This window comes from Penicillium angulare (assembly GCF_028827245.1).
Source record: "Penicillium angulare strain IBT 27051 chromosome Unknown utg000004l_segment0_segment0, whole genome shotgun sequence".
Classification (NCBI taxonomy): domain Eukaryota; kingdom Fungi; phylum Ascomycota; class Eurotiomycetes; order Eurotiales; family Aspergillaceae; genus Penicillium; species Penicillium angulare.
The window spans coordinates 7,923,475-7,947,036 of NW_026623163.1; the positions used below are offsets into that span (position 1 = coordinate 7,923,475).

At 46.7% G+C, this 23,562-nt stretch overlaps 12 protein-coding genes across 12 annotated transcripts; 6 read left to right on the plus strand and 6 right to left on the minus strand.

The window, feature by feature from the left end:
• Window positions 1-860: 860 nt before the first annotated feature.
• On the plus strand, window positions 861-2,689 carry N7478_006863 (uncharacterized protein; the record flags this gene model as incomplete). The annotated part of the gene is made up of 5 exons (XM_056923077.1): window positions 861-1,047; window positions 1,115-1,552; window positions 1,617-2,374; window positions 2,437-2,529; window positions 2,591-2,689. The coding sequence occupies 5 exons, from the start codon at window positions 861-863 to the stop codon at window positions 2,687-2,689; spliced, it is 1,575 nt and encodes a 524-aa protein (XP_056781114.1).
• Window positions 2,690-2,860: 171 nt separating this feature from the next.
• Window positions 2,861-3,583, minus strand: N7478_006864 (uncharacterized protein; the record flags this gene model as incomplete). Its single annotated transcript, XM_056923078.1, has 1 exon — window positions 2,861-3,583. The coding sequence occupies one exon, from the start codon at window positions 3,581-3,583 to the stop codon at window positions 2,861-2,863; it is 723 nt and encodes a 240-aa protein (XP_056781115.1).
• An 844-nt stretch (window positions 3,584-4,427) lies between these two features.
• N7478_006865 (E2 SUMO-conjugating protein UBC9) lies at window positions 4,428-5,146 on the minus strand (the record flags this gene model as incomplete). Its single annotated transcript, XM_056923079.1, has 3 exons — window positions 4,428-4,681; window positions 4,873-5,033; window positions 5,112-5,146. 3 exons carry the CDS (start codon window positions 5,144-5,146, stop codon window positions 4,428-4,430), a joined length of 450 nt encoding a protein of 149 aa, XP_056781116.1.
• A 782-nt stretch (window positions 5,147-5,928) lies between these two features.
• On the plus strand, window positions 5,929-8,280 carry N7478_006866 (asparagine synthetase B; the record flags this gene model as incomplete). The annotated part of the gene is made up of 9 exons (XM_056923080.1): window positions 5,929-5,954; window positions 6,074-6,124; window positions 6,203-6,228; window positions 6,309-6,335; window positions 6,409-6,444; window positions 6,520-6,668; window positions 6,745-8,003; window positions 8,072-8,176; window positions 8,235-8,280. 9 exons carry the CDS (start codon window positions 5,929-5,931, stop codon window positions 8,278-8,280), a joined length of 1,725 nt encoding a protein of 574 aa, XP_056781117.1.
• Window positions 8,281-8,864: 584 nt separating this feature from the next.
• On the plus strand, window positions 8,865-9,311 carry N7478_006867 (uncharacterized protein; the record flags this gene model as incomplete). The annotated part of the gene is made up of 1 exon (XM_056923081.1): window positions 8,865-9,311. The coding sequence occupies one exon, from the start codon at window positions 8,865-8,867 to the stop codon at window positions 9,309-9,311; it is 447 nt and encodes a 148-aa protein (XP_056781118.1).
• Window positions 9,312-9,719: 408 nt separating this feature from the next.
• N7478_006868 (uncharacterized protein) lies at window positions 9,720-10,361 on the minus strand (the record flags this gene model as incomplete). Its single annotated transcript, XM_056923082.1, has 3 exons — window positions 9,720-9,771; window positions 9,887-10,107; window positions 10,185-10,361. 3 exons carry the CDS (start codon window positions 10,359-10,361, stop codon window positions 9,720-9,722), a joined length of 450 nt encoding a protein of 149 aa, XP_056781119.1.
• Window positions 10,362-11,038: 677 nt separating this feature from the next.
• On the minus strand, window positions 11,039-12,001 carry N7478_006869 (RTA1 domain-containing protein; the record flags this gene model as incomplete). Its single annotated transcript, XM_056923083.1, has 3 exons — window positions 11,039-11,481; window positions 11,544-11,792; window positions 11,851-12,001. The coding sequence occupies 3 exons, from the start codon at window positions 11,999-12,001 to the stop codon at window positions 11,039-11,041; spliced, it is 843 nt and encodes a 280-aa protein (XP_056781120.1).
• Window positions 12,002-13,495: 1,494 nt separating this feature from the next.
• N7478_006870 (glycosyltransferase) lies at window positions 13,496-14,580 on the plus strand (the record flags this gene model as incomplete). The annotated part of the gene is made up of 4 exons (XM_056923084.1): window positions 13,496-13,881; window positions 13,910-14,064; window positions 14,122-14,260; window positions 14,349-14,580. 4 exons carry the CDS (start codon window positions 13,496-13,498, stop codon window positions 14,578-14,580), a joined length of 912 nt encoding a protein of 303 aa, XP_056781121.1.
• A 955-nt stretch (window positions 14,581-15,535) lies between these two features.
• Window positions 15,536-16,865, plus strand: N7478_006871 (porin; the record flags this gene model as incomplete). The annotated part of the gene is made up of 6 exons (XM_056923085.1): window positions 15,536-15,583; window positions 15,656-15,689; window positions 15,747-15,835; window positions 15,938-15,968; window positions 16,140-16,642; window positions 16,716-16,865. The coding sequence occupies 6 exons, from the start codon at window positions 15,536-15,538 to the stop codon at window positions 16,863-16,865; spliced, it is 855 nt and encodes a 284-aa protein (XP_056781122.1).
• Window positions 16,866-17,293: 428 nt separating this feature from the next.
• On the minus strand, window positions 17,294-18,005 carry N7478_006872 (uncharacterized protein; the record flags this gene model as incomplete). Its single annotated transcript, XM_056923086.1, is given in 2 exon segments — window positions 17,294-17,591; window positions 17,605-18,005. 2 exon segments carry the CDS (start codon window positions 18,003-18,005, stop codon window positions 17,294-17,296), a joined length of 699 nt encoding a protein of 232 aa, XP_056781123.1.
• Window positions 18,006-18,074: 69 nt separating this feature from the next.
• Window positions 18,075-18,374, minus strand: N7478_006873 (uncharacterized protein; the record flags this gene model as incomplete). Its single annotated transcript, XM_056923087.1, has 1 exon — window positions 18,075-18,374. One exon carries the CDS (start codon window positions 18,372-18,374, stop codon window positions 18,075-18,077), a length of 300 nt encoding a protein of 99 aa, XP_056781124.1.
• A 3,371-nt stretch (window positions 18,375-21,745) lies between these two features.
• N7478_006874 (methionine aminopeptidase 2) lies at window positions 21,746-23,475 on the plus strand (the record flags this gene model as incomplete). The annotated part of the gene is made up of 7 exons (XM_056923088.1): window positions 21,746-21,785; window positions 21,839-21,964; window positions 22,075-22,670; window positions 22,726-22,989; window positions 23,050-23,211; window positions 23,272-23,358; window positions 23,419-23,475. 7 exons carry the CDS (start codon window positions 21,746-21,748, stop codon window positions 23,473-23,475), a joined length of 1,332 nt encoding a protein of 443 aa, XP_056781125.1.
• Window positions 23,476-23,562: the final 87 nt, after the last annotated feature.

Consider the following 23,562-nt stretch of genomic DNA (forward strand, 5'->3'; position numbering starts at 1 on the left):
CTTTGTTGAGTCCTTGTCCATACAAATCTTGACCTCGCTCTTGGAAATTCTCTCCGCCATAACGATGTTGGTCCAACCTTGGAATTATTTGCCCTTCACGTGGATCATAGCAGGTCCCGAAGTGCGAAAATTGTGGGCTCAACACCGGAGGGTGGGAAGTTTCACTCGCAACCGTATATTTCATTTGGATTTGAACCCTTACAGGTCCTGGCCTCGAGGCTCGATGCGGCGAGTTCCCATGGACCTCAGGATATTGCTGTCAGGCTGACAGGGTCTAGTGCACTCGGTTAGCAGGGGGCTTGCATAAGTTGACGATCAACCTTATCATTAAAGCAACCTGTTGTGTGTCTATCCGGGCATTGTGATCCCTCCTGGTAAAGTGATGATCATGTCCATAGGTTATTATGAACAAAGCCGGAAGGGAAAGGGGAATTTGCCGGCTCTGAAAGTAAGCCCTTCCAATCTCACTATTCACATTGGCCCGGAACTCTACTGGCGACAAACAAACACTCTGCCAGGAAGAAGGTCACTGGTTGTTGAGCCCTTCTGAAGAGAGCCAGTCTCTCACGTATGAAAAATCAAAAGGGGCTGTTGCCCAGGAAACGAAAGTTGTCTTTGTGGGAAAATCATGTATATATAAATATACAGTAATTAAATATTGAGTATGTTAACTTTTTTCTTGTACATGAGATAAAAAATGAATCCTCAAGCGCGAAGGTATAGAACGGCCAATTAAATACCACACTGCCAGAGGGCCTGTGCATTAATTAGTCATTCAAAGCCAATCGCGCCCCGGCTTATCAGAACTCAGAGCAGCTCCACTTGCAACCACTACCAGACACCAAATCACTACTGGCACGATGGCTCCAGAGTCCAACCCCGCGAAAGGCGGAAGAATGATGTCGTTGTATGCAAATCTGCTAGACTCACCAGCCGAACCCACAGCTGGAACTATCTCCCGCGCCCCCGTCGTCTTTAAGCAAAGCTCCGAGAACGATGCGCAAACCGACGAGTCCGCTGCAAAGAAGCAGCAGCAACTCAATGCTGGTACTTGTGAATTTCTTTGAATGATTTACACCGAGTCAAAATTAACTCTCTTACCCCCCACGGACAGCGTCTCTTCGATTTCAACCTACCAAGCGACCGCAGCTTTCAGCTCAAAAACCCAAGCCCAAGCCATCACTACCCAAAGCTACACTACCGCCTGGTACAGGCCAGGCCTCGGCTCCTACTGCGGCTCCAATGAAGAGCACCTTAGCTGACTGGGCTGCTACGGAGGACGATGACTTTGGGAACTACATGGGCGAGAAACGACAACGAGGAGGGAGAAAAAAGCGAAAGAAGAACGACAATAATCGCGAATCACACACGGCTCCGCAGAACTGGGATGACATCTATGATCCCTCGCGACCGAATAACTACGAAGAATACCGCCATAGTGATGAGAAGATTATCGAAGTTCGCGAATGGAAGGATCGCCTGTACGCGCATAAGATGAGACGCTCACCGAGCATAGACTCTGATAGCGATGATTATGACCGGCCCATGAATCGTATGATGCCCTTCGACTTGTCTAGGCCAATTTGCCGAATGCAGATACTGACAGTCATTTCTAGGCCAATTTGCACCACCAAGTAGCTTCGCACCACCGCCAAATCTAAACGCCGTACCACCCCCTCCTCCCGCTCCAGTCTCGGAAGATGCATCTGGAGAAGATGCGTTTACTCGCCGCGCACTCATGAGCCAGCCAAGCAATGCCAATGTAAATATGCATGATCCCGACACATCAATACCACCTCCCCCATCAGACGATATTCCCCCGCCACCACCTTCACGCCCCCTCGACTCCTTCCAGCCTAGCTCTGCCACAATATCCCGCGCACCTGTTCGCTACACCCTCCCACCAGCCCCAGCAGATATACCAGCATCCGAAGCAGAGCTTGAAGAGGTATTTGCCAAAGAACAAGCCGGGGAGGGCGAGGGCGATATGGGGGATGAAACCGGTGAAGATACATCGCGTTCCCTTCGCCCTGGGCAGAAAGGATTTGCGGAGCGTTTACTATCAAAGTACGGTTGGACCAAGGGATCCGGACTTGGTGCTACGGGGTCAGGTATCGCAAAGCCTTTACAGGTTAAAGTTGAGAAACGAAAGAAGCGGCCTGATGCCGAGGGAGGAGGCTTTGTCACTCCTGCTGGGCTAGGCAAGATCATTGGAGGAAAGAGGAAGGGTGCAAATGATACTGGTAAATTTGGACCCATGAGCGAAGTGATTATTCTTCGTGGAATGTTGGATGGTATGGATCTCCAAGCCGAGTTGGAAAACGGCGAGGGTGGGGGTTTAATGCAGGAGATTGGAGAAGAATGCTCTGAGAAGGTATGTCTCAATTCTGCTTTTCAATCTAATGATGGTGCAAGTATGATACTAATAGCTTCTAGTACGGGAGTGTGGAACGAGTTTACATTGCCCGCGATGCGGGCACTCCGATACCTGTCTTTGTCAAATTTACAAGCCCCCTATCTGCTCTCCGAGTGAGTTCCATCTTTTGATCTTATTTATATGCAGACTACTAATGAACGACATGTCATTTAGGCCGTAAACGCTCTTGAAGGACGAGTATTCAATGGAAATACCATCACAGCACGATTCTTTGAAACCGAAAAGTTCGAAGAGGGAATCTACGTTGATTAATGTACTTATGATCACCATTTACTAGGAGAAATTAATGTCATTGCTTGGCCTGCAAGCACAATAAGTTTCATTCGAAGATGCTAAATCATGCAATCTATCAATTCGAAACCCCAAAAACCAGCAAGAGCATCACGTAATTGCTGAAATGCCTCATAATACAAGAGCTATAAATTAAAAGGTAAGCTGCTTAAATAATTCCAGCCCATCAACATCCCAAACCCTTTCAGCCTCTGTCTGCGCCTTCGTTTCCATTTTGGGGACAAAAACAGGAATCCTAGACTGCCATGTTTTCTCCTCGTAGGGATTGGATGCAATGCCCCACTGCGTAGAGACATCATATAAAGAAATATCACAATTCAATGTAGGTGAATCCGGGAAGCCACATTCCTGACTAGACCAGCTCTGGTCTGAATCCAGCTTAGAGTATATAGAAGAACCCCCGGTTGAAAAACACGGAGATGGGAATAGATCATCATCATAATCATCATAACCAGAGATATCCACCTCTTCTTTCATATCCCAGCGGATATCTTTCTCGAAATTACTACTCATTGGAGAATACAGGTGTGTATGATATCCTGGAACTGGCATGGGAGATTTCAACGCGCACAAAACACTGTTTTCCTCACTTAGAGAGCTCTCTTTGTTTAGTTCCTCATCAATGTCAAATAACACTTCAATGCCAATATCTACATCGATGCTTTCGTCTTCGCTTTGTTGCTGTTCGTCAAGACATGTATGGCATGATCCTGAAAGGGGGAGTAGCAATATTAACTGGTAATAGGGGAGACATTCGTATCCTGTTACTGTGGCATGTTCGCATTGAATCATAGATGATTGGAACTCATCGAGGTGTTGGCAGAAGACATAGTACCAGACAATAGAGTGACACATGATGAAGTGAGAAGAGACGTTATGCTATCCAGTAGCTTTTGGGTTGGGTTGTAGTAGTAACGATACCTGACGAGGCTGAGAATCACAGTGGATATAATGTATAGTGATGATTAGAAGGATGCTTGACCATAGGCTGCACGGGCTTTATAAGGTGTTTACCATTGCAAGCTCAATGGGATCTATTTAGAGCCGCAATTGTCTCCTGGTTATTCTTTTCTATAGACTGGGATTTAACAGAGGATCCCCAGCTGAATAGAGACTTTGTTTGATCCTCTTTTTAGTATAGGGGCATTGTTCAAGGGTTATTTTGGTGCATGTTACATTTGAATGGCTTTATGTTCTTGGATATAAGCAAATGATAGGCAAGAAAGATGGGTTTCATAAGTTTTTCATGCGTTTTATACACATAGCACGCTTTGTCCCATTTCAAGTACCTCATCTTTTCTTAGAATAAAGACACTTCATAAAAAACCTTGGCTCTTTTTAAAAGGACAAACCTGCTTCAAAGATCATCCGCGCCCTCCGTTTCTGCGTAGACAAAGAATCCTTGTGTTTGTGTTGGGTGTAACGCATCTTACTTTTGTGATCTACAACAAAACATGATCAAATTGGAATATTGAAATCTGTAAACGCCAATACATTTGATAAGAAACGCCACGCTGGTGATCGGTCGCTGAGTAAAGCAGATATGCTCCCTTTGCCGAACTAGACAATGTTATGCATACGAGTTCTTTTCCACCTCTCCAGGTGCCGGTAAAAAAAAATCGAAAGAAGAAAGAAACAGAAGGGGTCATGAGATAGAATCAACACAAGAAGTGGAGATGCATGTAGCTCTTCCAATGAACTACATTGGCGGGTTCTCCTTGACAACCTGGCGAACCCTTCGCTCATAAGCAGGACGATCCTTTTTGAATAGATTATAGGCATCAGCTTGGGCGGGTGACTCCGGATTGGGCTCGTTCAAAAGGTCCTGAATACCGAGCAGGATCTGACGGATTGTAATAGCTGGGCGCCATGCCTCTTCTTCATTCAAAATCGAAAGGCAAACCGTGCCGGAGGGATAGACATTGGGGTGGAAGAGTGGGGGAGTAAATTTGCCTACAATAGCCATGTGTCAGCTCGGTTGGGGGTCCAAGAGGTCCAAATTATCATGAGAACATGATCTCAAGATAGGTTGGTGGGTGGCTGTGCATACACTTGGGAGGCTTGGTAGGATATTCTGGAAGCACGAAAGAAGGATCGTCAGCATTATTGGCATGGGTGTGCTTGGAATGCACAAAGCCACTTACCATCTGGGAAGATTACATCCAGCTTGTAGACACCTCCTTCCCAGAGGGTGTCCTTCTTCCCGGGCACAGCGCATTGCCACGTCTTAAGATCCAGAGTTCCTTGCGGTGTGCGGATAGGTTTTGCGACAAACCCAAAGGGGTGGTCACGACGCCATTGCTTCCTTTATAACGCAGGGTCATCAGTACCATTCTGCGAGGTGTATTGGCCTAGTGCGGTTTTTCTCGGATTTGTTACATACCGCTCTTCTTGGAGACGATTCAGGCACAGAGTCATTTTTGGTGTTGGGTGATTTTACGAGAACACGAAGAAGGCAGTGCCCTGAGTATGTGGTAGAAGGATGATGATCCGGATTAAGAGAAAATTAAAAGAAAGGGAACCAAGACGGGGAGAAGTCAAACAGGCGAGCAACTCTGAAAGAGCTAGAGGTGAGAGCTGTTTGCGCCGCGCAGATTGACTTCAATGCGATCTGAATCGCCCCGCCAATCAGATTATGTAATCGTACTATAGGCTGATCCTGGCGCATATACATACTTCTCTTGGATTGTTGGTCATGTGTACTTCTAAGCTAAGCATCTATAGACCAATATAATAGACCCATATACGAGTTGTAATGATGTTTGATCCAGGTCAAGCTTTCACCTTGGCAGGAATAGCTATATTGTAATAGAATTATTCATGGCCTCACACTACCATGCCGGGGAACCTGTCTCCACCCGGGTCACGAAAGGCCCTTGCTCAGCGTTTTCCCTGCCAGCGCAACGGCATTTTAATAAGGATACCCAGTGTAGCCTAGACTCTAATGATCGGACTGGATCAGAATATAGATCAACCCCTATAAAGTAAAGAAAATGCCGAGTAATGCTCCGGGTGTTAGTGGACGGTGTTATCTTATCGGTGACTCAACGACTGGCCGACATCGCCCCTCTCCGAGAAACGAAAAAAAATCGCCTTGGCCGCTTGACTCCCCCATATATCTGCGATTAGTCAATCCTCCCCCCCATCTCTCCATCCTTGAAACCAATTGACATTATATTCACACAAGTCATCTGCCTGTCATGTGTGGAATCTTCGCGTGCCACCAGTATGTGCTCAATTGCCTTCCATCCCACTTCCTCCCACTACCCCACTATATTCTTTCTTCCCCGGGAAGACACGCTCCACGATGGTGGGTTGAGTCAATGCTAACCCAGGTCGCAATAGTCACCCCGATGTGCAAAAATTCAAGCCCACGGCCCTGCGCATGGCCAAGGCGTAAGTTTATCTACCTTCTTGAACAATGGTTTCTCAATTGGCGCGAGTTCCTCGAGCTAATGGTAAATTCTTTGACAGTTGCCGTCACCGCGGTCCCGATTGGAGTGAGTCACCACGCAAACTATAGCTCAAAAGGTCATGAATCGTGGGGATATGGAATATTAACATGCGCATTTGTTAACAGGCGGTAACTTCATCGGAGATAACACCAGTGAGTCAATTGCTCCTAGAGCGAACCATGTGGTTGGTTGGTGGTCCCAGTCGCTAATGATGCTGTCTTCTAGTCCTTGCCCACGAGCGTCTGAGTATTGTCGGTGTCGGTATGTCATATCTCCACTGCTGAATATCAATCCATTAAACCCGAAGGACAATCGCTGACGTGGTATACTCCCCAGACTCCGGTGCCCAGCCACTTGTCAACGATGATGAGACCCTCGCTCTTGCCGTCAACGGCGAGATCTACAACCACCGTATCTTGCGCAAGAGCCTGACAACCAAGTACAAGTTCAAGACCCACTCAGATTGCGAGGTCATCATTCCCTTGGTACGTCGTCACGGAAGACAATGGAATACCCCCATTCATATGCAAGTAATATTCGCTGATTACCTCCATTCTTCAGTATATGGAGCATGGCCTTGATGCCCCCAAGCACCTCGATGGCATGTTCTCCTGGGTCCTCTGGGACAAGAAGCAGGACCGTGTTGTTGCCGCCCGTGACCCCATCGGTGTCACCAGCTTCTACCTCGGCCGTTCTTCCACTACCCCCGGCGCTGTCTACTTCGCCTCTGAGCTTAAGTCTCTGCACCCGGTTTGCGACGACATCATTGCTTTCCCTCCCGGCCATGTTTACGATTCCAAGACCGACAAAATGACTCGCTACTTCGAGCCCAAGTGGTGGGACCCCACCAACGTCCCCTCCAACCCTGTCAACTATAAAGAGCTCCGTCACACCCTGGAGAAGGCCGTCCGCAAGCGTCTGATGGCTGAGGTTCCTTACGGTGTTCTGCTCTCTGGTGGTCTCGACTCTAGTCTGGTCGCTTCCATTGCCCAGCGCGAAACTCTGCGCATGCACGAGGCTACCCGCATTGCGATGCAGAATGATGGTGCCTCCACAGAGCTCGTCGGCATTGACGATGAGAATGAGCTGTCAACTGTCACCACCTTCCAACAGCTGCACTCTTTCTCCATTGGCCTGCCCGGTGCCCCCGATACCGAGGCCGCCCTCAGCGTTGCCCGCTACCTGGGTACCAAGCACCACGCTTTCACCTTCACTATTGAGGATGGTTTGGACGCCCTCTCCGACGTTATCTACCACCTCGAGACCTACGATGTCACCACTATCCGTGCCTCTACCCCTATGTACCTGCTTTCTCGCAAGATCAAGGCTATGGGTGTCAAGATGGTTCTCAGTGGTGAGGGTAGTGACGAGATTTTCGGTGGTTACCTTTACTTCCACGCCGCTCCTAACCGCGAGGAGTTCCACAAGGAGACCGTTCGCCGCGTGAAGGACCTGCACTTGGCCGACTGCCTGCGTGCTAACAAGTCTACCTCCGCCTGGGGTCTGGAGGCCCGTGTCCCCTTCCTGGACAAGGAGTTCTTGGCCACCTGTATGGGCTACGACCCCAAGGATAAGATGATCACCGAGGGTCACATTGAGAAGTACATTCTGCGCAAGGCCTTCGACACCACTGATGAGCCTGAGACCGAGCAATACCTGCCCGATAAGATCCTCTGGCGCCAGAAGGAGCAGTTCAGTGACGGTGTTGGATACGGGTGGATTGATGGCCTGAAGGACACCGCCGAGAAGCAAGTTACTGACGAGATGATGAAGAACCCCAAGCCCGAGTGGGGTACTGATATTCCCGATACCAAGGAGGCGTATGTTCCGATCTACCCCGCGCATCATTTTGTAACAATTTACTAACTTGATCTCTTTTCCTTCCTAGCTACTGGTACCGCACAATGTTTGACGAGCACTTCCCCCCTTACTGTGCGGGCACCGTTGAGCGGTGGACCCCGACTTGGTCTAAGCAGAGCGACCCTAGTGGCCGGTAAGTGTTGATTCCCAGGAGAAGTTTCATGGCAGAGAACTAACTTTGACACCTACAGCGCTATTGCCACCCACAACGCCAAGTATACCAACGTGGACGCGTAAAATTGGGTTTCCTTTTTATATCCCAAAAGTCACAATTTCAATGTTTAGTTAGAAATGGATCTATATAGAATTGGATGTAAATAAACTCCAGATCTATTTTCACTTCATCGACAGACCTAACGGCCGGTCTCAACCTGAACTATATTTTTAAGGAGCTTGAAATCCGAAATATGTATCCTGCTAATACCATGAAGTTGAAAGAATCTGTGGCCGAAGATTGAGTCTTCGAATGGGGGCCATGTCCACCGGTAGATTGATAAGGTCCCTGAAACAGGCACTAGGCAACAATAATTGCCTGGTAAACAACTCACAATAGGTATCATCTGACAATGCCAGACAAGTATTCCAGCTCTCAGTTCATCCAACAACCTTCCAACCTGAACTTTCTCTCACTCCATCCCACTGCGTTCCCAAACTGAAGCATAGCCCCGATTCCAGACAGAAGGCAGAAATATTTTGCCCCTCCAAGGTTTGAAAGCTCCCTCCAACTTCCTTCTCCAATTGAGAATCTGAATCCCTTCAAACACCCAAAAATGAAGCTCCCTTCTCATATTTCCTGGATCCTCATCTCAATATTTCTCAACATGAGTTTCGCCACTCTTCTCACTACCACGCGGTACATATCGCCTATTCCCCATAACATCAGAATCGCCAACACAAAGTCTGACATTGTCCAAATCGAGATGGAGACACCCTCAACCGCCTCCGCTGAAAATGGTGGATACTATATGAGAAATAAAGAAGGGGAGGTTGTGGCCGTCGCTTCCGATCGATTATGTTCAGTTCTGGACGATTCCCACGTGTCGCTCAATTTTCATCTGAAACGGGATGGCGAGCACGAAGAGGCCAAGGGAGTTTTGGAGGCTGGAATTGATGCGGATAAGCTTGTTAGGGAGGCGAATGATGATATTCGTGCTGGATCGTGTGTTATGGATCCCGAGAATGGTGAGGATTGTGAAGACGATGAGGACGATGATGAGGAGAATGGTTATCTCATGGATGAGGCGGAGATTGAGCAGCATGAGCTTTAGAGGATACTTGATATTCCTTTAGGGATTGTGAAAAGATCGGTTAATTATGAGCCGTCGTTTGTATGGGATTATTCTTTATTTACCCACACATTTATCCGTACCATTGCATCACTTTTCATGACATGATAAAGAACAGAGATGGATCTTCACAGGTTTGTATCATTTTACAAGACATATCCCTTGATTAGAAATGCCCAATGCCAGTGGCTATTCGAACAATCTATTGCAAAGAAAAGACGGAAACCAAATACTTATTTTACACAAAGGAAACACCATACACTCCATACACTCCAATAATTGAGCCTAGTCATGAATCTTGCAATATTGTGACATAAGCAGCCTACAGAGCCCCAGACTATCATTCTATGATATTAGTACTCTGTGCCATCTCACCCACAGCCTCAGCCTTCATCTCTCCGAGTCCCGGAAGGCTCCCATGAACCTTGAAATAGCGATAGTCCTGTACACATATGAATGATAATAAGCCAACAGTGCCACTGCAAATATTCATTAGCATCAATACCTGTAGTCTATACAATATGGATAATCTCGATTCGAGCTCGGGATAAACTCACCACAATAACAATGAAAGGATGGCGACGATCGCGCCGAGGGCCTTGCTAGCAGTGTTGTGTCCGCCGCCTGCTCCAATGATACTGATAATAAACAATGCAAACCAAAACACAGCGTCAATCATATCAAGAATCATATTGACTTTGAGACTAGCCCATTGCTTAAAGCGTGCCTTACTGGTGGTAAGGGCCTGGTAGCCGAGAAAGACAGCCGCTTTGATGCACTATTCAACATTTGACAGTTAGGATAATTCTGCTAGAGAGCGTTGGCAAACAAGTGAGTATAGAATGGTAATCATACAACTGCAATTCCCCATATGTTAACGCGAGTCACTGGTGTGCCTGGGATTGCCAGCCGTGCGATAATAAGAACAAAGGTTAAAGAGATGAGAGACGCGATAATGATATGTAGGCGACACTTTAAGCGCGAACGGTCGGTGAAGTTGATATAGCTGATGAATTCTTTGCAGTAGTTCATCTTGTCTATTGTGTATAGTTCGAAAGAAAAAACAGAGGAGAATCGAGAAATATCAGATGGTGAGACGGGGTTTTGAGCAGGGTGTGAATGTGAATTATTTCAAGTTGGCAAGCGCCATGGTACTTATACTTCTATCTTTGAAAGTTTTTGCCTCAAACTCGAAATTTGAATATTTAGGCAGATACAAACCAAAATAACTATTCGCCATTGAACTTCCACTTGAGGCGGCGTTGGCCAGCGATATTCATGCCCAGGTGTTGTGATATAGATACTGATAATGGACTTCGTATCCGCTTCCCGTTCAAGTAAAAGTTACTATGGGCTCCTTAGTGGTTACTCATCGATTGGCTCGTATCAGACTTGACCCACCGCTGATCATTTCCTATTAGTTGATGTATATACGAAGTGGATTTTACACGTTGTAAGATTTCAAGATTTTTCTCCTTTTGCTCCGCGTGATTTTTTATTTATTTTCAATTTCAATCTAGGCGCCAGATATGTTTTACTAATTCTAATTGAGAAACATCCTGCCAGCAATGATTGTACAGCGTAAGGACTTATAAGAAATATGATCACATACAACCTTCCTCCAGATAACGCTCCAAATTGCAATACTTCCCCACAAAGAGCGAAAATATTCCACCAAGACAACATCATGATAAAGAGCATAAGGGGCTTTACAAGTTTCTATATCCCGACTCATTCATCATTTCCAAGTCTTCCTCGTAGCTCTGAGGCTTCTTCGAGAGAAGCTTGCTCGGATGAAACATATTGAAAAGAATACAGCACAGAAGCATCAAGGTTGCATCAAAGATGTAAACAAATGCTTCTTTGCTCTGAAGATATCCAGTACTTCCTTGCACGTACTCCGCAACTCGATACGCAGATCGGACCAGAATAAGGGCACTGCCAGTATAGAGAATCATCATGTAGCGCGACCACGGGATTTGAGTCTTCACCATCATATGCATCGGAGAGTTCAGCATGCGGCGATGGAAGATGACGGAAACTACAATGAAGACACTGAAAGAGATGACTTGGACGATGAGACCTCCAATAATCACGTTGTTACCCATGTTCATGCTTGAATCTGATTTTGCAGTCGCAAGAATACCACCGCCTGCAATTGATCAATTAGCTCGTTCCAGGTCCTAGTGTATGTGAGGTTTGTAGATATCATACCGCCACTCTGCATGAAGAAAGAAATAACATCGCCCGCCACGAAGATTTTGGTCAACCAGGATGGTCTAATTGGCGAGTTCGAATCGCCATTTAATAGTCGAATGATACGTCCAAGGACCATATAGATTGAAGCAGCAAAGAGCGATGGTGCTACCAGTAGGAGAAGCTCTTGAATAACGTAGGGCATGGTCGTCCAGTTGGGGCTTTGTTTGGCACTGATGTATCGGGCTATATAGCCAACGAGCTCAACTGTTTGAAGAAACATGGTAAGAATTATTCTATGGAGGGTGCATAACGAGATACATACAGCATCCACCTATAACGAAAGATGTGAAGAACCAACTTCTATTGCAGCCGGTCTGCCAGAGGTGGCCCATTGTGGAAAGGGCAAACATCACCGCAAATGCGACTGCTGCGGTTGTTGAAGGGTCATAATTATAAAGTTCGTATGCCGCCATTGTGGAGTAGTGGTTGAAATCAAGATAGCATACGAAAAATAACGAGAATAAGGGAATCGAAGGAATTGAACAAGCAAGAATCGTGAAAATGGAAACAAAATAAGTGAAAACAATGACAAAGAAAGACTTGGGCGAGAGCAATGGTGCCAGGTTATGTGTCCAATTTCCAACTTAAGTATTTGAGAGTGGGGGATCTTTTGTTTTGATTTAACTGATAATAATGGATCCATTCAGGCAACGAGGAATCTTGCATTAAAGACTAGTTTCAAAAATCATCCACCGAGGAGTTGAGAATCATAGTAATTGGAAGCTAGGCGCATGGCAACGCGTGGGTAAAAGCCGAGAACAGTTTGGTTTCACGCTATACACGGAAAGAATTACGAGTACGAGTACGAAATTAGACTTCACCAACGCCAGACTTTATTGAGCTAGTGGCATTTGAGACACACTATTCCTATAGGATAAGTCCATGTATCCACAATAATAGAGTGTTACTTGGTACGCTACTGATGGTCGCCAGGGGCCCTACTCCATTATCTGCAAGATATATAATTTTGAAAGTAAACTAAGCCTCTCTGTTGTTATTTAGGAACGGTCGTCTCAATATCAACCTCGAATCCAGGGTCGAAAATCCGCCTCCTGGCTATTACTATAATGATACCATTCAAGAAGACAACTATGATTTTCCACTCCGACTGAACATCGCAATTCAAATAGCGGGAAGTCGCGGCGATGTGCAATCATTTATCGCACTGGGAACTGCATTGAAGCGATACGGCCATCGAGTTCGAATTGCGACCCACGATATCTTTGCAAACTTCGTACGTGAACATGGACTAGAGTTCTACCCGATAGGAGGGGACCCAGCCGAGCCCATGGCATATATGGTGAAGAATCCAGGTCCAATACCTCAAATGGAGACATTACGCGGAGGTGAATTAAAGAAGATGCAGGCCATGCTCCATGGCTGTTGGCGTTCATGTATCAAAGATGATCCAGTGACAGATGAACCCTTCGTAGCTGATGAAATCATCGCTAATCCGCCTAGCTTTGTGCACATTCACTGCGCACAGGCATTGGGCATTCCTGTTCATATTATGTTTACCATGCCTTGGAGCAGTACGAAAGCATTCCCGTACCCTCTAGCTAACCTCAGCTCCGCATCTATGAGTCCGCTAACGGCAAATTGGGTTTCATATGGAGTTAAAGAGCGGCTTACATGGCAGGGGTAGGTTGACCCGTTGAAGTATACGATCGGATCACTAACCTCGAAACTCAGATTGGGAGCTGTGATTAATCAATGGTGAGCCTCGATTTATCTAGATCCTGTCCTTAATATGGAGGGCCCTCGCATAGCAGAAGTTCTGAAGGTACCATTTACATATTGCTGGTCTCCGGTGTTAATACCAAAGCCCCAAGATTGGGGGTCGCACATCGGTATATAAACACGAGGGAATCATTAGGTCAAAGCTTGATTAACCATGTTACTGAGATATGTGCGGCTTCTTGTTTCACGATACTCCTACCTACAGTCCACCTGCCAAATTGGAAAAGTTTCTACAATCTGGTGAACCGCCAGTGTACATCGGCTTTGGCAGTATTGTCGTCTCGAATCCAGAAGAGGTGATTCACACAATCATGTCAGCAGTTGCAAAGCTCGGGGTTCGAGCTATTATCTCCAAGGGCTGGAGTAAAATCAGTGGACCACTAAGCTCTCATGTCTACTATATTGAAGACTGTCCACATGAATGGCTTTTCCAACATGTAGCCGCGATTGTTCACCATGGAGGCTCCGGTACTACTGCTTGTGGTCTGTCAAACTGTCGACCCAGGGCAATTGTGCCATTCTTTAGCAAGCAAGTATTATTTTTGACACGAAGGTTTGAATCATCATTGACATAACCACAGTCAACCGTTCTGGGGGAATATGGTTGCGCGAGCTGGGGCAGGACCAAGACCAATTCCATACGCCTCACTCAACATTGAGAACCCAACGACGGCCATCACATATTGCTTTACGGCGGAAGCAAAGGCGGCAGCAGAAGCCATATCTATCAAGATGGGTACGGAGTCCGGGGTCTAGACTGCGGTTGATTCATTCCATCGTCATATTCTTTCAGATCGGATGGCATGCGATTTGATGCGTAGTCAGACGGCGGTATTGAGATTTAAGAAAGGAAAGCGGATTTTGAAACTTTCTGCGCCTGCAGCGCAGATATTGATTGAGCACGGCAAGATTGAGGCGAAACATATGCGATGGTATGCTGAAACTTTCTAAATTTGGAATTCTTCATGGATTTTTATTGCGGCGGTATAATGCCTGACCACAATATCTTGTTTCATACAGCTACGAGTCAAATTCTGTAATTATTGAGAACCGACGCTGGAATCCAGTGACTGGTGTATTCTCTGCGACCATTAGCACCGGACCGCACATGGCTCAATCGACTACTAAAATGTTCACAAAACCATATAAAGAATACGCTCGTGCTAATCCACCCAACTCATCTGAATCTTCAAATTCTCCATCACAAACAGACCTAGCGGTGCAGATCAACAATAGTGAAAACCAGAATTGAATAGTCACTGCCAGTAAAATGGTGGGGGCAACACTGAAAGGCTTTGGAAAGTTCACGGGCAGTTACTTCAGCGGTTGATATTCCTTACGCAGCTGCCGAAGGATTTCGACAATTACCCTAGATGTACGGTGAAAAGCCTAAGGAGTATGGGTCAGTCAAAGACTGGAAGAGTGGCATGATAGTCGGTGGCAGAAACGTTGTGGATGGCATGACCGAAGGTTTCTCGGGAATTATCACACAGCCAATTGAAGGTGCAAAGAAAGACGGAGCTTTGGGGCCGTAAAGGCCTTCGCTACGGGTATAATCGGACTGGCTACCAAGATTCTTTCATGTAAGAACTATGGACCAACCTCTTTGTTTGATGATGATAGTCTAATTTGGTTTTATGCCAGCCGGACTTGGATTGGTGGCTTACCCTTTTCATTAAATCAGCAAGAGCATTGAGATGTTGTTTCAATAGAATGACTATGAAGCCATAATAGCTGCTCGACTTCTTGATGGGTGCAATCAGATCGAAACATTACAGTTGACTCGAGATGAACAGGAGGATTTACAATGCTCATTTGATAAATTTTTGAGGGTGGAGAATGTATAAGGTCAAAAAGGTGGCCTATTATGAGAACACGAAAGTTATGAGAAGACCTGACACTATCGTATATAGTGGCATTTTCACAATATACTATCCACAGGTGTACTATAGTAGATGATGTTGTAGACAAAGTTCACCAGTTTGCTTTGCTTTTCCCAGTCTAACCCGATTAGTGCTGCCTCGGAGCTGAACGTTTATGTAAGCCTCACCGCCGGCGGATTTGCCCGGCAACCGAGCACCAACCAATCAATCACGGGATTGCCTTGCGGCCCGTGGCTCCCCCTTCTCCCAACACATCACAACCCGCCAAACCTCCTTTCTCTTCCCACATCCTTGAGTATTCTTCTCTCGTCACACACATTCACCATGTCTGCCCCCGCTGCTTTCTCTGACATCGCCAAGGCGGCCAATGATGTACGATGCTCTTTGAGGAAAATTTAAAGCCTCTTCCCGCGATATACGGATAGCTGATAGAACCTCCAATAGCTCCTGAACAAGGACTTCTACCACGCCAGCCCGGGTTCGTTCGACTTATTTTCCCTCGGGAAACCACGAAGTGATGCTAATTAGCTTCTAGCCAACCTTGAGGTTAAGTCCAAGGCTCCCAACGGTGTTACCTTCACCGTTAAGGGCAAGTCTGCCCACGAGGGTTCCATCGCTGGCCAGGTGAGTTTTTTTCCATCCCGCTTTCTCTTCCCCGGGGAGAAGCGCGGTATCCCAAAAAACATCATAGTCAATCCAGATTGCTAATATCAACCCAATTTATAGCTCGAGGCCAAGTATGTCGATGCGCCTACTGGTAATAACTACCCCACCCAGCGCAAACCACCCGATCCCGGCGTGCGCGAGGGACGACCGATGACGTTTTATTTCACATCATCGGGCAACCTCGCATCACGTCGGGTGTTCTTTTTTGTTTTAACCAATACTGCCAAGCACACAATCAAGCTAATGATTCGTCCCTGCCCAGGCCTTACCCTCACCCAGGCTTGGACCACCGCCAATGCTCTCGACACCAAGCTCGAGCTGGACAACAACATCGCCAAGGGCCTCAAGGCTGAGATCCTGACCCAGTACCAGCCCGCTAAGCAGTCCAAGGGTGCCAAGCTCAACCTGTACTTCAAGCAGCCCAACCTGCACGCCCGTGCCTTCTTCGACCTGCTGAACGGCCCCACTGCCAACCTTGACGCTGTCCTCGGCCACGAGGGCTTCCTCGTCGGTGCTGAGGGTGGCTACGACGTCAACAAGGCCGCCATCACCAAGTACTCCGCTGCCGTCGGTTACAGCGTTCCCCAGTACTCCGCTGCCATCACCGCCAGCAACAACCTGTCCCTCTTCTCCGCCAGCTACTACCACCGTGTCAACGCTCAGGTTGAGGCCGGTGCCAAGGCTTCCTGGGACTCCAACTCCGGCAACGCCGTCGGTCTTGAGGTCGCCAGCAAGTACCGCCTGGACCCTTCTTCTTTCGCCAAGGTGCGTTTTTATATATAATATCCCCTATGCTAACGTAGAAACACAAGCTCACATCCTTCTTTTTCCCTTTTAGGCCAAGATCAACGACCGTGGTGTTGCCGCTCTGGCTTACAACGTTCTCCTCCGCCCCGGTGTCACTCTCGGCCTGGGTGCCTCTTTCGATACCCAGAACCTGAACCAGGCTGCCCACAAGGTCGGCGCCAGCTTCACCTTCGAGGCTTAAATGTGTTCTATACCTCAATTTACCCGGAAGTAGCCATGCTTCTCTGACAAGTTTGTAATTCCTTCGTCCTCGCGAATCCCGCTCCTGTCGCAATGGAATGGTGGAGGAACTAAGGCTTTATCTACTTTTGGTTTCAATTTTTTAAAACCCCAGATAATCTGTGTTTCTTGGTCTAGCGCTAGGTCACACGTTGTATATCAAATCTAAATTCCCTTTGTTTGATGGATTCTGTGCTATGCCAGTAGAATCGCTTGGGTATTAAAGCTCCACAACCAGTGAAGCTAAGTAAATGCCTCAATGCAGTAAATCCTTCATATCCTATCTGTACCTAGTTATATTCAACCAACGGCCGACACGGGTGACTGGAATACAAGGTCTATAAGCCTAGGCATTGGAACTATCTTGGTAATATACAGTAAGTATTCACACTAGGAGGCAGCAACACCATTCTCCTTCTTCCTCTTGGCCTCGGCGGCATCCAAAGCCCCTGCCGCGCCTCCAGAAGGCATCGAATCCCGCGGCAACCTCGTCACAAGCCCTCCAATACAACAAGCTCCAACCAAAATTCCAAGCACACTCACCAACATTCCCATATCAATATGCCCCCCACTCCTCGCGATAGCCTCCTCATCCCGAACAGCTGCTCTCCTCGCCGCTCTCCTCCTTTCAATTCGCCTCCGATCCTCCGCACTCTGTGTCTTAAAATGCGCCTGCGCATTAAAATGCCTCAATGGATTACGATATATGAATCCCATCGGATCTTCCCGGATCCTCCGCCTTCCCAGTACTCTTTCCACCAAACTCTTCTCCGCTATAGCTATAACCTCCTTCTCTCCCTGTACGTCCCGTTCTCCCGTATCCGCCCTGTTCGTAAAAACTGGGCGGAGGACCTTGGAACGTTCCCCGACGTTTACTTAGGCCGCTGGCGGGTCTTGAGCCTGCGAAGCTTCCATTTCCAGCGCTGTGGCTGCTATGGCTTCCCGATGGGTATGAGGGTTGTTGTGTTCTGTTCAGGCCGTGGTCACGATCATAGGCTGCGCGTTTTTGGGCGTTGCGGAGCGTGTTGTAGGCTGTTGAGATGCGGGTGAATTTGTGGTGCGCCTTTGGGTCTTTACGGTTTCGGTCTGGGTGGTGGCGCATGGAAAGGGTGTAAAATTGTCTTGAATATTATTAGCTTTGTTCTTTTCTAACTTTGAGGTTGGTGTGGGGTTACTTTTTGATTTCCTGAGCTGTTGCGGTGGGAGGGAGCTCAAGTGTCTTGTAGAAGTTTGGTTCTTGAGCTTTAGAGGCATTTGTTGTTGAGAAGTGGAATTTTAATTGTCGAGGATAACGCAGTTGGCAGCGTGAATGTTGGGACTTTTGTGCGAGGTATTGTGGTTGGGGTTGTGGTCGCTTCCATGTCGTATGCGTTGACAGGCATCGCGTGTGGCGTGTGCGGAGAGTTGAGGTGGCCCGGGTAGATTTATTGGGTGGATGTAGAGATAAGGTAGTTATACGAGGAGGGTGCATTGTGAGACGAATGTACAGGTGCTTGTTGGGAATATAGGAGAGGGGTTAAGAATGTGAAAAGGTGTAGGAGGGTCGAAGTGTGGAGAAGCGAGAAGGATGGGAGGTCCGGAGCAAAGTGGCGGCATTGGACGATAAGTGAAGCCGAAAGGGGTGCTGAACTGCTACAAGGTACGTTGCCATATGATGATACAAGAAGAAATATGGGCTATGACTGCTCGAATGAAATTCTATTTCGAAATATCCGTTCTTTCTTTTTGTTGATTTATTTTCTCTAATACAGCTCTGAGCCAAGCCCAGCCCCCAATTACTTGGTCTTGAAACTGCATACCTAGGGGCACGAGATGATCAGATTAGATAACAGGACTGCTACTGTACTGTGCCCCCACAAATTCACCCCTCCTTTCCAAACATCTGTCCAATGAAAGGCAAATTCCATGATTGGATTGCGCACAAGGCTAGGCATGACGCCAGAGAGTGTCTCAACAGTCATTTTGTATCGTGGTCATCTGTGTGACTGTGTCTATGCCGTTGAAGATCTGGAGCTGAATTTCTTTGAATAGGATATTCTTTCTGTTGCACCATTCGTGTAGACATTGGAGGATTGCTCATTCGAAAAAAACCTTGGAGCCCAGTTAGTCCACCGATACCTAATGAACTCTCACTAAAATGATTGACCAAAATATGACCCGCACCACTCTCCAGAAGAAGAGGGGATCTCCATCCTACATTCATCTGAAACGGAACCTCCAGGCCCGTAAAACCCAATAAAAGCATTCAAGTAAGTCATGCGTGTATTCGTGGTTTGCTTCAATCAAGCTTTATGTCAGTTATACATGAGAGTCAAACGATATCTCTTCAAAATAGACCAAATTTTGAAGTAAAGGAGACACTATAGTATCGAAGACACGCTCTTGGAAAGAATTTTCATCAAAGCAGAGAGAACCGTCATCTGACCAGAGCAAGCAGCCACGAACAGCTTTTGCATAACTCGAGCCACTCTCAGATAACGCGGTTTTGATAAGCTTTAAGGCAGTCTCAACTTTTACGACGTCTTTGTCGTCGTTATCTCTACCGAGCAGATGCATAGCATCCATTGACTTTCCAGTGAAAAGCTCCACTAAGGCATACCCAAGTGGTACTAATATGTCATTTCTGAATGTTGCAGGACGCGAAGTAATTCTGTCTTGTGGGTTCGAGACAGCCAAAGACCACGAGAGAATAAAGAAAATCTAGTGAGACCCTATCATGATTATTGACAATGAGATGAATATCAGAACTGTTCCAACGCGGCTTCAACCAACTGCCAAATAGTTGTAATACACCACATGCAAGGCTAGCAGCAATACGGATTCGCTCTCGTCGAGAAAGATGGGACAAGACCTGATGAAGTGATTGTTTTGAGACTGGAGCCTGAAAGCCTTCTACTTTATGAATGGTATATTGAGTTGTCGAATAAGGTTCGCACGATAATATGCCAACGAACTGTCCTGTCCCGGTCTGTCTCTCATTGATAAGAAGAGAGGAGCATAAATCTTCATGACCGGAAACGGGGGCGCCCCGCCAGTTTGCCAAGGTTCAAATTCTAATTCTCCCCATTCCCACGAGCTAGTAGTAGCTCCATTGTTCGAAAACCCCATTCGCAATTTGGACTTCTCGTGTGATGATTGACTATCAACGGCCTTGAGAGGATGTGACTGTAACATGAACTGCACACAATGATCACCTTTGCAGCCACAAATCCAACATGTGCCTTTAACAATTCCCTTGAAAAGTTCCGCAGAATGCTTTCGTGCGGTCTTATATCTTGGCTGCAAATAGTCCCAAGCGCGGGGAGGTGATTGCGTCCGCTCATGATGACTTGGTCGTTCAAATAATGTTTCAGTATCGCATTAGTATCGTCAATCCTTGTTAGTAAATCTTTATAAGCCGTCTCTCTGAGTAGGAATTTCCACCAAACTCTCGCGCCTGATGGAGCGCAAATCTGTTGCGATTTGTCAACGTAAAGCCGAATAATTAATCCAAAGAGCTCTTACTGTCATTTCTGGTATACTAATCCCCAGCTTTGCAGCTGTTTTATTGATCAAATCAAACAGACTAAGAGTGATACCAATAAAAGGCTCATAGCTTCGCCCTAGCCTGTGGCGAAGTCGACTGTGCAAAACCGGTCCTTCCAGCCATTGTCATTTGGGTCGCAGATAAGTTGAGATATTGTTTTTTCATCTAGGTCCACTCCTCGCAGAACCTCTTCCAAGGTACTGAGTAGGATCGCATGCTGTGCCCAAAAAATGGTCGAATAATGAAGCACCTCTCTTCGATAGCGCCTCAGCCACGAAACCTTCTCTATGCCCTGTCCATATGTGTCGATTTGTTTGGCTGCCAGGGGAAGAACGGCGAGAACCAGTCCCACTGTTTCTATTCTGGTGACCATACTAGGGTTAGTCTCAACCCGAGCTGAGGCTCTTGAGTTGCTAACTGCAGATCGCGTTCCCTGCCACGTCTATGTCGATAGCTCCACCTATTAACGATGCCTATTTTCTTGTCACCACCTATAACTATACAGGAGGTTATGAAACCAGACGTGGAATGCAACCTTGGAAGGAGACAGGTTGGTACACCTGGAGCCTTCAAGAAGATATTTGCTGATGAATTCTAGACCTTTCTATATACTCTGGATGGATACATACACTACAGAACAAGAATGAACAGCATGAAAATACTTATTTCACAACCACTTTTAGAGGTATACTATCTAAGAACAGTAGGTATGATTAAAATCTAAATTAGTAAATCTACCTACTTTATCTTCCAAATTGGAATATTGGAACTATAGAATGTACAGGGCAATATTATAAGTATTGTAGTTTTCTACTGGTTTACAATAAGTGAAATGGAGAGCTTTCCCGCTGGACGCTAGTCCCTTGTATGTGACTGTAGTAAGATAATGGTAGTATCTGAATAATATTCCAAATTTCTATTAAGAAGGTCACATAATCAGAGGATATAGAATCATCATGGCGCCTTAGAAGCTATATGCAATTTTTAAGCATTTGAATATTCAGGATTTGGAGCTTTGGTAGCAAGATATAACCTTGAACTTGAAGTAGGATATACTATTACTAGTATCAGATTATTAAAGGCCTTAGCAAGAAACCGAGACTTAAGCTTTTATTTAAACAGACATCTTTATCACGTCATAAATCGCAAACTGTAGTCATGAAAGAAGATCAAACCTTTTCTAGTTGGGGCAGGTTGAGGATCGCCACTTGTATACAAAGCGGCGCTATCTTATCAGCAAAAATCTTTCCCCGACCACCCCGGACCGGGTTCCCCTCTCTTCCTCTCCTCTTCCACCACAAACCTCCATAAATACCATGGCGGCTGAAGCAACGGAGAAGCTACAAGAGCTCAATTGTTGGTACACTCTTTTATCCATCCCTGAATCTGGAAATCTGACAAGTTTGCAGTGAGCGGCCAAAATGGCGCACACGCGGATACCCCCGCAGCTGGTCAGGCCAACGGTGAAGCGGAAGACGACTCTGACGACGATGGAGAAGAGGGAGATGGAGCCCCTGAAGCCGGCGCAGCTGGTGGTAAGTGTTCATTTACTATTGGGATTGGCCACAGATCCCCATTGTCACCCTAGTTTAACCGATATACTCGAAACCATTGCGCGGGGTCGCTAATGACTTTTGTGCCACAGCCGCCAAAAAGAAGAAGAAGCGCAAGTCCAAGAAGAAGAAGAAGGGCGGTGCTAAGGTCCAGAGCGCTCCTCCACGTGTCCCCGTTTCCAATCTCTTCCCCAATGGCCAATACCCCGAAGGTGAGATCGTTGAATACAAGAACGACAACGCCTATCGCACTACCAACGAAGAGAAGCGTTACCTCGATCGCATGAACAACGACTTTCTCCAAGAATACCGCCAAGGTGCCGAGGTCCACCGCCAAGTTCGCCAATATGCCCAGAAGAACATCAGGCCTGGCCAGACTCTGACGGAGATCGCTGAGGGCATTGAGGACTCGGTGCGGGCTCTGACTGGTCACTCGGGCCTTGAGGAGGGTGATAATATCAAGGGTGGCATGGGTTTCCCCTGCGGTTTGAGTATCAATCACTGTGCCGCGCATTACACACCAAATGCTGGAAACAAGATGGTCCTCAACCAGGGTGATGTCATGAAGGTTGACTTCGGTGCTCAGCTCAATGGCCGCATTGTTGACAGCGCTTTCACCATGTCCTTCGACCCCGTATACGACCCACTCCTTGAGGCCGTCAAGGATGCCACCAACACTGGTATCAGGGTTGGTCACATATACTCCGGAAACTCTTTTTATCTGATACTAATGCAGCTTTTAGGAAGCTGGAATTGACGTTCGCATGAGCGATATCGGTGCCGCCATCCAGGAAGCTATGGAAAGTTACGAGGTTGAGCTCAATGGCACCATGTACCCAGTCAAGTGTATCCGTAACCTGAACGGACACAACATTGACCAGCACGTTATCCACGGCGGTAAGAGTGTGCCCATTGTCAAGGGCTCTGACCAAACAAAGATGGAGGAAGGTGAAGTGTTCGCCATTGAAACTTTCGGCAGTACCGGTAAAGGCTACGTTCACGAAGATGTAGGTCTAATTTTTCCATTCTTTCGCATGGCGGAGGACAACAATACTGACTTTGGGTAGATGGAAACCTCTCATTACGCTCTTGCAGGCGACGCACCTAATGTCCCTCTCCGTCTCTCATCCGCTAAGAACCTCCTTGGTGTGATCAAAAAGAACTTTGGAACCCTGCCTTTCTGTCGACGATACCTGGACCGATTGGGTCAGGATAAATATCTGCTCGGTGTATGTATTTGACCGTTTTATGAGAAGTATGAGATATACCCGTAACTGACCGTTGTCTAGTTGAACAACTTGGTGTCATCTGGCATTGTTTCAGATTACCCACCTCTTTGCGACATCAAGGGATCCTACACAGCCCAATATGAACATGTGAGATTTTTCATTCATTTTTCGTTCTCAATTGGAGTTCCGCGACTAACCACATCATAGACCATTCTGCTCCGACCCAACGTCAAGGAGGTCATTAGCCGTGGAGACGACTACTGATTTGATATCATAAACTCAAACAAAACAACCAATTCAAAATAAATCAATCAATCAACGACAATTACACTCAAATCAAACAAAAACAAT